The sequence below is a fragment of the Myotis davidii genome, unplaced genomic scaffold (assembly GCF_000327345.1).
Source record: "Myotis davidii unplaced genomic scaffold, ASM32734v1 scaffold248, whole genome shotgun sequence".
Lineage (NCBI taxonomy): Eukaryota > Metazoa > Chordata > Mammalia > Chiroptera > Vespertilionidae > Myotis > Myotis davidii.
The window spans coordinates 437285-450111 of NW_006299220.1; the positions used below are offsets into that span (position 1 = coordinate 437285).

General features: G+C 38.3%; 1 protein-coding gene across 1 annotated transcript in view; it reads left to right on the forward strand.

Annotated features, from left to right (window-relative positions):
* The window catches only part of AK5 (adenylate kinase 5), a 207756-nt gene that overhangs the window by 46160 nt on the left and 148769 nt on the right, over positions 1 to 12827 (forward strand). The window contains exon 6 of the mRNA XM_006774690.2: positions 10187 to 10378. Coding sequence (XP_006774753.1) covers positions 10187 to 10378 — 192 coding nt within the window. The remainder of the gene's footprint in view (positions 1 to 10186; positions 10379 to 12827) is intronic.

Genomic DNA, 12827 nt, shown 5'->3' on the forward strand with positions numbered 1-12827 from the left:
ATCCTTCCTATTTTCTTTGCTTCCATGAATTTAGAACATCTATAATAATAAAAGGGTAATATGCTAATTAGACCAGATGTCTTCCAAACGTCATTCCAGATGTCCTTCCTGATGAAGCCAGGGCTGGAGGGAAGCAGCCTGGGGCCTGGGTGCCAGAGGGAAGCCGGTGCTGGCAGCCGGGGGAAGGAAGGCCTACCCTTTCACAAATTTCCATGCATTGGGCCTCTAGTAATAGATAATATGTCAGGTTTATATCCTCATACCAATGACAGAATCTCATGGATAATTATTCTCATTGTCAGTATTATGGATTTAGAAGTTAAATGTTTGTAAAGAGAGGGGCTGGTTTAGAAATTGGCTAAATGATGAGCATTAGCAGTATGCTAAGATCTTACACTTCTTCAAGGTCTGTTCCAAATGGTGATTTTATTGGCTGGATCTGAAAACATCACCCAACATTACCACCCAATCATTTGGCTCCTTCTTAATAGATACTATTTTCTGTGACCTAATCATTCAACCCATGCACTCATAATGAAGAATCCGTAAACGGACCACTGTGAATGGGCAGGCACCACTCATCCAACAAGTGTAGAAACAGCTGATGTATTTGGGGATTCTGCCCATTTGCCTTTATCCCTCTCTCCCCTCCAATCTAAGAGTCCTTTTGTTTATTTCAAGGTTGTTTGCCTAAAGCTAACACTTGGTTCCCCCAATTTCCCAAATGATCATTAAAATCAAACACATCTCTAAAGAAAATATTAAGAATAATAATGATGTTTTGCATTATATTTTATTTGACCTCTGCTCATGAAGGGGCACATCACTGTAGAGAGTTCAGGCTCATTAGCTGTCCCAGATGATCTTCTTGCCTCTAATCTCTCCCCATCGAGTCTGCCCTCGGCACTGCCATTGGCATTCATTCTAAAGCACAAAATGCAATATAATACACTCGTGTTTATAAGGTAAAATCCCAACTGCTTAGCAGGGAAGGCAATGCTAGCTCATATACTCTCAGTCTACTTTTCCAGAGCTTCCACTTCTCACTCATAATTGGATCTTAGTAAAAATTAAATGGAAGGATAAACAAATGAATGAAGTCATTGCCTGCATAATCAAATTAGTGGTGGGGAAAAGATGCCTTGGAAAAATAGAGTTTTAAGTTTACATTCATTTCCATATTGTGGACCTGGTACGTATTAAATAAAGCCTTAATATTTTCCTCTTCATTAAATTTCTACATCTTGACAGCTTAATATACCCCAGCTGCTTTTATTGGAATGAAGATTTGCACCATAAAAATTAAACCACAGAAGTGCACTTTTCAAAATCTAATGAGATCTTTTTAAGACCATTAATGATACACTCTCTTCATATGAATAATTTGGTTTGTAACAAACTGTGAAAGAACAGAAAAACCTAAACATTACTTAACTAAAGTAATAGAAATAGTAGAGAGTAAGAAATTACCACAGGGTCATGGAAATGGATGGAATATAGCTTTTGAACAAGAAATGCCCAAACTATAAATAATAAGGTTTCACATATTGGTTATCTCCTTGTTAGTTTCTTTTGTTTTTGTACCTAATTATGTTGGCATTTCAGGGTTTCTTGTTGTTATTATTGTTATTTTACTTTTAAAGACCTTGCAATTTCAATAAGCTCCTGTTTTGAGCACTTGTTTCTAGTATGTAAAGCAGAAGTCAACACACAGCTCCCTGCATCCCATCTCCAGAGGCTCTGATTCAGTAAAACAGAGTGGAGCTCATGAATTTACATTTCTGACAAGCTTCCAGGGGATGCCCACAAAAGGACTACTAGTGCGAAGTCAAGTCTCCATGTTGTTATCAGAGTTTGCCTCCGCAAAACAGATTTCACTTAATTCAGACACTTAATGTAATTGCAACAATAATGGGAAGGGGAATGGTATTTGTCTTGGAGAAGAGAACCTTGGGAGAATATGGTCACCAACACCAGATATTGTAAGAATTGCCCTATGGGAATGGCCCTCCTCTTTTTTCCCATTTTTTAAAACATTGTGCTAATCATATCCTGTTTGATAAAGAGGTAATATGCAAATTGACCCTCACACCCTCACAAGATGGCTGCCTACAACCAGGCTGGCAGGGGGTTTAGTGAGGGGCAACCAAAATGACTGAACAAGCAGGCTGTGTGGCACGACCAGGCTGGCAGGGGGGTTAGTGAGGGACAACCAAACGCGTGTACAAGCAGGCTATGTGGGGCGAGGGATCGAACCTAAACCGGCAGTCAGACATCCCCCGAGGGGGCCTGGATTGGAGAGGGTACAGGCTGGGCTGAGACATCCCTCCTCTCCCCCCTGGGCAGAGGTTTTGTGCAGTGGGCCTCTAGTTGTATTATAATTATCTCTTCACTCAGCTGTCTAACTATGAGCTCCTTAAGGACTTGGAAAATGTCATTGCACTTTCTAGTGGAGGCCTAATACCCAGTACTGATCATTGAAAGCATGAGAGATTAAAATATTTGAGGAACAGCCTGGCTGAGGTGCCTCAGTGATTGAGCATTGACCTATGCACCAGGATGTCACAGTTTGATTCCAGGTCAGGGCGCAAGCCTGAGGTTGTAGAGTTGATCCCCAGTGGCACTCACTTTTGGCTTTGTTTGTTGTTCTTTTTCTAGTTCCTTTAGGTGGACGGTTCGGTTATTTATTTCGGATGTTTCTGTTTCTCGTGGTAGGCATCTAATACTATGAATTTCCCTTTTAGGACTGCTTTCACTGTGCCCCATACATTTTGTGTTGCTGGGAGGAGATATCTCTTGTGGTTTGAGTTGCATTTCCCTGATGATTAGCAATGTTGAGCATATTTTCATACACTTGCTAGTCATTTGTATATCTTCTTTGAGAAATGTTGGTTCAAGTCCTTTGCCCATTTTTAAAGGTTTGATATTTGTCTAGTTTTACCAGTTTTCTTTTGGGAATGTTTCCATGGCCTGTTTTGTGTTGCCATCCTTTTACTTTTAGCATTTCTGTATCTTTATATTTAAAGTATACTATATATTTAAAGTATCTATTTAAAGTATATTCAAACACCTCTGATGCCCCATTTCCTATTCTCTCAGCCCACCTTTTACTTGACATTGCAGCTGAACCCAGCTTTGTGCCAATGTAGTGTTTCAACCATTTTCATTTCATGGCACCCATAAACTACTAAAATTCTGTGCACACTAATATATATTGAATCACATCACACAGCTATTTTATGTTGGCTGTCATCCTTTTTTTTTTTTTTTTTTTTTTTGGACCATCTAAAAGAAAAGAGGTCCATGCCCCTGACCAAATAGTCAGATATTGCATGCTTTAAAAACTCTTGCGGCACACCCGTTGAAAATCTCTGTGCCAGTGGAATGTGCAGCAACTCACTGTGTTTGTTTGGCCTCCTGCCCTGAGATGCATACATACAATGAGAAAGTATGACAGAGGTAACATGCCAAGGGACACCTACTGACCAACAGGGGCAGGATCTAACGGATAAAGGCTGCTCACCCATGTTCCCTCCAAAGGCCCAGCAGCAAGGAGTCCCAGTCGCCTGTCACAGTGACCAGGTCAACACTGCACCTTTGATTGGCTTGCCCTCCTCTGCGGCATTCTCCCCAGTCTCCTACTCCCGCTTTCCTGGCAAGGCTGTTTTCATGCTACTGAAACATATAGACGGCAAAACCTAAAATCTTTGCTCCCTGACCATTTACAGGAAAAGTTTGCTGACTCCTATTCTAGGGATTATGGCATGCATCACTAACTCATTAATGACTCATACAAATTAATATTTTTACCACATCCTGAACAGACCTTAGAACAGTTGAACTTCATTTACCTGCCTCGTGACTAATCTCTATTGTTAAATACCACAAAATAATTTTAGTATTTTTATAGGGTCAATATTCATTTAGATTTACCTACATATTTCCCATTTTGTTGTCCTTCACTCATTCCTCTGCGTCAACTTTCTATCTTGGATCACTTTTTTCCTACCTAAATAATATTCTTTAATATTTCCATTCGTGTAGAATTCCTGATCACAAATTTACTCAGTTTTTGTTTGTTTCAAAATGTCTGCATTTAATTTTGAAAGATATTCTTGCCCAAGCCGGTTTGGCTCGGTGGCTAGAGCATCGGCCTGCAGACCGAAGGGTCCCAGTTCGATTCTGGTCAAAAGCACATACCTCAGTTGCAGGCTTCTCCCCGAACCTGGCCTGGTCGGGCTTGTGCAGGAGGCAACCAATCAATGTGTTTCTCTCACATTGATGTTTCTCTCTGTCTTTCCCTCTTCTACTCTCCCTAAAAATCAATGGAAAAATATCCTCGGGTGAGGATTACCCAAAAAAAAAAAGGGAGAAAAAGTGTGGTGTTTCTCTCACATCGATATTTCTCTCTGTCTTTCCCTCTCTCTTCCACTCTCTCTAAAAATCAATGGAAAAATATCCGCAGGTGAGGATTAAAAAAAAAGAAAGAAAGATATTCTTACTGGATTTAGAAACCTAGGTTGGCAGTTATTTTGTATTGACACTTTAAAGATGTCATCTCGTTTTCTGGCTATCATTGTTTCTTTTGAAAATTTAGCTGTAAGTCTTATTATTGCTCCTCTGAGGTAATCTTTTTTATTTTATTTTTATTTTTTGTTGTTATTGTTAATCCTGAAGGCTGAAGATAACCTTTTGTTTCTTTTTTTTCTGGCTTCTTTAAAGATTTGTTTTATAGTTGTCTATCTAGACTTTCAGCAGTTAGATCTGGGTTTTCTGTTTGTTCTTCTTGGTTTTCATATTACTTCCTGAATCTGGAACTTGATATTATTTGTGATTTTGGAAAATTCTTAACTATTATATTTTCAAATACTGATTTTTCATTTTCTCACTTCTTCCAGTACTTTAAGCCATTGTCGCTTAAAGATGTCTCTTTTGCTCTTTTCTGTACTTTCTTTGCCCCTACCTTCCCCTTGCTTTATTCTGGATATTTTCTTCTGACCTTTTAGTTCACTAAACCTCATTTAGAGATATGGAGGGTTTGGGATGATTCTAAATGAGATTTAGTCTTGTGAGGACTGGTTCACACATACTTGGGTGGTGTAGCCTTTACAATTCCAACTAAAAGCGTGGGGCTACAGTAGTTGTTTCTAGAGCTCTTGCTCTTCGGTGAGCCTCATATTCCAATTTTTGTCCCCCAAACCCTTAGTCTATTGAAAACTCTACCTGTCAATTATCTCCATGTTAAATGATAATGAAGTTCAGTTTTCTACCTTTTTTTTTCTTTTTATGATCTAGTCTGTCCTCTGTGGTAATGATATACTAGTATATTCGATAAATGTTTGATGGGTGAAAGAAATAATTTATTTCACATTTTACCTTTAGGCAGAATAAGCAAGCAAATTTTTGCCCAATATTAGAAAGAAATTCCCAATTATTACAGTCATCCAGAAAGGGGCTGCCTTATAAGAAGCAAGTACCCATCACAAGAAATGCTCACAAGAACATTCAAGTTTAAATGTTCAAACTTAAAAATCACTTGTCAAGGGATTGTGGAGAAGATGACAGGTTTGGCATTCATTTGGGTTAGATAACCTCCAAGTTTTTTCCATCTCTTAGTTTCTGTGATTCCAGATTTTGTTCCAACTGTGATCTCTCTCTCTCTCTCACTCTCTCTCTCTCTCTCTCTCTCTCTCTCTCTCTCTCTCGCCTTTTAGTACTTTGCTTCCTGGCTTCTGACAGTGTGGTCTGAATTATGGAGTCTAAGCCTTATAACACGTCTTCAAAAAGAATAGGGCAGTCAAAAGTACTGACAGTTAAGAATGGGAGTCTTAAAATCAGTTCAGTTGATAGTCTGACACAATGAATATTGCCTTTGACTATCAAAGGCAATCACAGGTTCTTTTTAAGAGTAATCACTCAGGTAGGGACTTTAAGAAAATGGATAGAGGAAGATTGACTTGACTATATAATGACAGGGAAAAAAATTGATTTAGTTGATTCAGTGGGAGGAACAATGTCAGTAATTGGAAAGTTTACTTCCTTGTAGACAAAAGCAGTATCTTGGGGTGTTTTTTTTCCTTACTCATTTACTTATTCTTTCAGTCATTCAATCAGCAGATATATTTTGAGAACATAGGCTAAGAAGGAGTCACTCTGTTGAAACTTCTCAACATTTCATGCAAGTGAATTTCATAAAAACTTTACAGGGGCTTCACACCTTTCGGAACAGAATGGTACCTGATGCTATTTTACATTTTTGGGGGAAAGCAAACAATTTAAATACCCTTTCCTTCAAAATAACCCACTGTCAAAAACGTGAGCCTCCAGTGAGTGGACATACATGGTGATCATTAGGAAACAGATGCGCAGATGTGCATGCTTGTGGCTACAGCCGCTCTGCTGAGCAATCAGCTGCTTCTCAGGGTGGTCTGGTCTGTTCCGCATCTGAATTTTTATATCCGAAGCTATATATTGTTTAATGTGCACTAAAGAAAGACAGAAAGTTAATCACAATTATTAAATTAAATAGCTTTGCAGATTCACTTCAAGGTCATCGTTATCACACCTGAAGTTGCATTTATTGATCAAAAATCTTAGCTATTCCACTCAAGTTTTTGGTAAACCTAAAACTGCTTTTTAAAAAAAGTCTACTAATTTAAAAATAAAAACAAAAATGCAGTTTTATTCAGAGTGTAAACAAAATCTTAAATTTCAAGCTGTTTCTAGTATTTCAAAAGCCAATAGTAAAAGGCAAAACATAGTGAGGATTACATATGCAAGCCTATCTGTGACCTCACTGCATTAGGTAGAGAGAAGCATTTACATTGCAATATGAAACAATAAATATATTAAGGTAAACCATTTAATTTGTTTAAATGCAAACTGCAGGAATTTCAAAATGCAAGGTTTTATTTGTATTCAATACCAACCTGGTAGTTCAGGTTTTTTTCATACCTTAATAGACATTATGACCACACCAAGCACAATATAATGTCATTTAATTTGTCAAAAATGGTCTTTCTTGTGTATTTATTTAAAGAAAATTTTAAAGGGTGTCATTATTTTGTATTGGGTAAGGCTGACTATTTCCAAAGGTTTTATTATATCACACAAAAATTACAAAGCAATTGTCTAAATTGTTAAGATTTCTCAAAAGCTATTTAGTTGTTTTTTTTTAAAAAAAAAAAAAGGGGGAAATACTAAGCTACTGAGATAGGATGGCCGGTTTCCCCTTATTTTATTTACAGTTGAGAAAACTGAAGTTCTGAGAAACTGAATCATTTGCCCAAGGACAAACAACTAGTAGGTGGCAGACTCTAGATTCAAATTCATGACCATCTTATTCTCAAGTTCATGCTTATAATCACTTATGCTGGTGTGTGCCTGAGCTTGCACGGTGTCAGGAGGCATTGGGGGAAGAAGAGACTGGCATTTCAAAGGCAGAATCCACAAGCAATGGCCATACGTCAGAGAGATTGACATTTTGACAAGTAAGGGTTAGAAATGTACTAAGGCTTCTAGCTGAGAGATTTAGGAAAGTAGTGTTGCTACCATAAAAATAAATAAATATGCAAACAAACAAGATGGGACTTTCATTTAGGTAAAAATGTGCTGAAATTGATGTTGGCCTTGCTGAGTCACAGATAACATTAAGACTCACCGGTAGAGCCATCATGTAGCCTATTAGACAATATAGGACTATTGAAAGTCATTGCCAAAAAGTAGATTTAAAATCCATTAATAGGGTAGTGGTTGAAACCAGAAGAGTGGAAGGACACTGAGAAAATACAAAGAAAATTAGAATCTGAAAAGGGAAAAAATCATCTAAGCTGCAGGGAATGCCCCACTTGTAGGTCTGAGAAGGGAAAAATGTGAGAGAAGAAAAAATAAACAAAATAAAAACCAAAATGTTAAAGGCGAACCAAGACAACATAGAATTATGAAAACCGATAGTAAACATGGCTAAAATTTATTGAGCACCTGGATCAAGTTTGTGCTCTGTATTTTACATACAATATCTTATTTAATCCTTAGAGAGGGAGGTTTGTGTATCTCTATTGATAGAGGACTCAGAGGCTTAGCAAAGTTAAGTCATATACCCATCACTCAGCTAGGCAAAAAGTAGAATCCATGTTCCAGCCTCCAGAGTCTATTTCCTAACCAGTGGTATCCATAGTGCACAAAGCAAGCCACTGTGCGAAGAAAATATAACAATTATGATTGTTGTAACTCATCCTTTTTACATTGTATTTTTGTGTACACAGTCAGCCCTCTATATCTGCAGGTTCTGCACCTGCAAATCCAACTCACCACAGATCAAAAATATTTGAATGGAATTTAATGAACAAACTGAACAACCAAGCAAAATAGAGATAGACTCAGATACAGAGCAGGCAGACAGCTGGTGGGGGGCGGAGGGTGAGATGAGGGGAATAGAGGGGTTGAGCAAAACAGAAGAAAAAATACAGAGAACTTGTGGACATGACAACAGTGTAGTGATGGCTGGGAGTGGATAGTATGGAGGTGGAAGAAGACATAGAGGAGATAAACAGTTATGGAAAAAATAAAATAAATCTATTTGAAAAAAATGTTACATTGTTGCTGACATGCACTATGTAGTAGGTCTATTGTTGCCATGGTAGTAGACTGTTTTTCTTGTAATTATTCCCTAAACAATACAGTATAACAACTATTTACAAAGTATTTACATTTTATTAGGTATTCTAAGTCAGTGGTTCTCAACCTTCCTAATGCCGCGACCCTTTAATACAGTTCCTCATGTTGTGGTGACCCCCAACCATAAAATTATTTTCGTTGCTACTTCATAACTGTAATTTTGCTACTGTTATGAATCGTAATGTAAATATCTGATATGCAGGATGTATTTTCATTGTTACAAATTGAACATAATTAAAGCATAGTGATTAATCACAAAAACAATATGTAATTATATATGTGTTTTCTGATGGTCTTAGGCGACCCCTGTGAAAGGGTCGTTCAAACCCCCAAGGGGTCGCGACCCACAGGTTGAGAACCGCTGTACTAAGTAATCTAGAAAGGATTATAAAGTATATACAGGAAGATGTGGGTAGACTATGTGCAAATAATATGCCATTTGACATAAGGGATTTGAGCATCCTCTGATTTTGGCCTCCAAGGGGGCATCCTGAAATCAATCTGCCATGTACCCATAGTGACAATTATACTATACAACCCGCGTCCTATATTAGTATGGTAATATATGCATATCATACATGCATGCATACTTTATAAATTAATAAGTACACATTTATGGATATATGATCAAATAGTTTACTAATCTAAGGATGCCATAAAAAGTTTTGGAGATCATTGTTTAAATCACTAGACACAACTGCCTTTTTTGGCTTGTCCCTTCTTCATCAAGAAACTGTGTTCACTTTAATGACCATGATGTTACCCTTTAAATGCAATATTAGTTCCAATTGAGTTGAATAAAAACTGTTTATTTCATAGGTTCTTTCCATGTCATTCCTCAGTATTTTCAGAAATTCACAAAGGTCTTTGAGCCACTTAGTGCATTGTAATAGTGGACGGAACACAGGGTTTAGACTAGAGAGATGTAGGTTCAAATATCCACTTGGACCTTACTGACCATGTGACCTCAGACAAGTGCTGAATTTCTTAGAGCCTCAGTTTACACATCTGTAAAATGGAGGTAATATATACATTGCAGATTGTTGTAAAGTGCAGCAACATCAAGGGAAATAACTTAGCACTGGGCCTGGCATACAGTAGATACTGTTAAAAGGGCAGCAAATGGTAATAATAGCAGCAATACTTTTTAACTGTCCACATCTGTGGTCCCAGTAGTCTCTAAAACCAGGTCACATATCTTTGGCAAAGTTTGGCCTATATTGTTCTTAATTCAACCAGGATACATATTTGAGCATAAACAAAAGTATTTTCCTGAAATAAGTAGGGTCACTGCGTATGGCTATGGGGGCATGCCCATTTACATGGACTGTAGCAGCAGTGGCTCCTCCTGATCTTGTGTAGAGTGATAGCCCTGGAAATGCACTGGCAAAAAACACAGAGGACCAGAAATATGACAGCTGCAAGAGAACCAAAGAGATGGAGGCCATTGTCTGAACTTGCATTGGTTGGTATGTTGAATGCCTGTCGACTTGTTTAATGCTCTCCACAGATCTGCACTCCCGACCTGGTGGTATTCCTGGCTTGTACGAATCAGAGGCTCAAAGAAAGATTGCTGAAGCGAGCAGAGCAACAGGGCCGGCCTGATGACAATCTGAAAGCTACGCAAAGGAGACTAATGAACTTCAAGCAGAACGCTGCTCCGCTGGTTAAATACTTCCAGGAGAAGGGGCTCATCATGACGGTAAGTGAGCCATGGTTCTACATGTCCTGGACAAGAACGACCTTTCGTATTTCTCATTAGTCCCTATTCTCATGTAGAAATCTATTTTACATTTGAAAAGTGGGGTTTTTTTTGGGGGGGGAGGTTCAGATTTAATTTTAAAAATGGATAATTTTGACCTGATTTGCCTTTATTAAGCCAGAATGATAAAAATATGCACACTTTTGTTTAATTGATTTTATAAAAGATGATAACTTTTAACCTTGGCTAGAATTCCATAGCCCCCAAATCAAAAAGGATTTTGAAATAATTATTTGAATTATTTTAAGCAATACTTGCCCAGCTTCTCAGCTCTTCTGTCTTTGGAAACCTAACAAAATTGGTGGACTTAAAAACACATAGTGGACTTAGTATTCTACATATTAGACTTACATTGTGACTTAGGCTTCATCGTAATATCCCACATAAAGAAATGAGATTCTGAGGAAATAAAAACATTTCCTAAGGGTTCGACTTGTCATGAGGAAGTGCTACTGTCAAAAAACAGAAGGTGTTGATCTTTCTGCTCCATCGATACAATGCAAACGTCAATATTTTCATAAATGTTTAGTTTGTTTTATGGCTAATGATATGCAGAATGCCAATGAAGGATGAGGCTGAATCATTAATTAATATAATTGCTAGAATAGAGGATGTTAAAGGTGAAGATTCAGCTCAATTTATGATCCCCATAACATCTTGGATTCAAGTATTAAAACAGAGGAGAGGAGGATCATAGGATCTGAAAAAGGAATTTTACGGAAGAAGACACTAAAATTGGGGCAACTCCATGGCAGCTGGCCGACCTCAGCAAACCCTCCCCTTAGCCTCTAGGTCCGTCCTTGTCTGATGGGGTTGCAGCCCCCGTAGAGAATCTGATTAAAGTGACCGTGCCCATTCCAATACAATACATGTACAATGTTTCTCACAAATTTTAAATACATCTACTGATGCCCATCCACAGAGCTCCTATGACCCAACAATTACTGGGTTCAAGTATCTCTTCATTAGACTAAAGTGCCCTTAAATCTGAAAGGGATAGCCACGACATTTGAATAAGAATCTCGTTGCAGTCTTCTTAGCTGTGAAGAAATATTTATTAGGATTTGCTCTTTAAGTGGAAGTTATGTCAGAGAATTGTAAATTCGATCTGAAAATTGTTTACAGTGCCAGAGTTCATTGTATGGTCTCAAAGAGACATTAAGTTACAGGAAAGATTTCAGAAAACCAGGGTGGATGTTTCTGTAACTATTTGTTGCTGGGGTTACTGCTTGTTTCTCTTGCACATTACCAACGCTGAGTTCTGCGTGCAAAAAAGAAATTGGCCCTACACACCAAACCCCAAAGGCTAGGTGCAGAGCCAGAGTTTTAACTGATGTTTGCAAGGCTTGACGGTATGACTGCAGCGTTTCTGATGACTCCCTGCTTGTCACGTTCGGCGTCGCGAGCAGAGTAGATTTCCCCAGTGAATGCAGAGAGGGGATTGTTAATTTACTAATATTTTGCATGGAAGTGAAGTGCCGTCGCCTCTAATTGAGGGAGTCAGTACCAACGTGGATGACAGCCTGTATTGTAACCTCATTGCTAAAACCAAATGAGCTTGAAAATAAACGCTTCTATTTACTGGGAGAATGCCTGCCTTGGGAAGTCGCCTTTTGAAAAGCGGTGAGTATTAAACACAGGCTAAGCCCCGGAGAATGTAATTTGAAAATCAGTTTGACAAAAGGCTGCCTCCTGAACCACATCTCCTCCTTCAGAACCTGGGCCATAGTTCACTTTTGGAATTAAATATGGTAGCATTTCTACTTTTAAAGATGAGTTAAATAACATAAAAAATAGTTTTCTTTATTCATCACAAGCATATTAAGATGTTAGTAAAAATCTTGGGTTAATAGATCAGACAAAGATATTTCCTTTTCTCTGTAGTTTTTCTTTCCTGTTGCTTCTACCTGCCCCTCGTAATTTATTCATTTACCCATTCAGTAAGTATTTATTGAGAACCAATGGGTGCCAGACATTCTGCTAGGTGTTAGGGGTGCACAGTTAAATAAGCAAAAGGTAAGGCTGTTCCTTTTTATTCACTGGCATATTCCAAGCACCTAGAAGGGTCGTTGTCTGGTACATAGCATGCTCCCACTAAATGAGCCGAGCTTACAGTCTACTGGGAAAGTGATGTTAAACATGAATCATCGAGTGTGATGACTGGCAAAGGACTAGAACAGGGGTGGGGAACCTTTTCTCTGCCAAGAGCCATTTGGATATTTATAGCATCATTTGAGGGCCATACAAAATGATCAACTTAAAAATTAGCTTGCTCTATTTGGTCAAGCATTTAATTAACTCTCCTCTAATGCCTTGGCAGGGCCAGACTAAATGTTTCACCAGCCTTATGTGGCCCGAGGGCCGGACGTTCCCCACCCCTGGCTTAGAG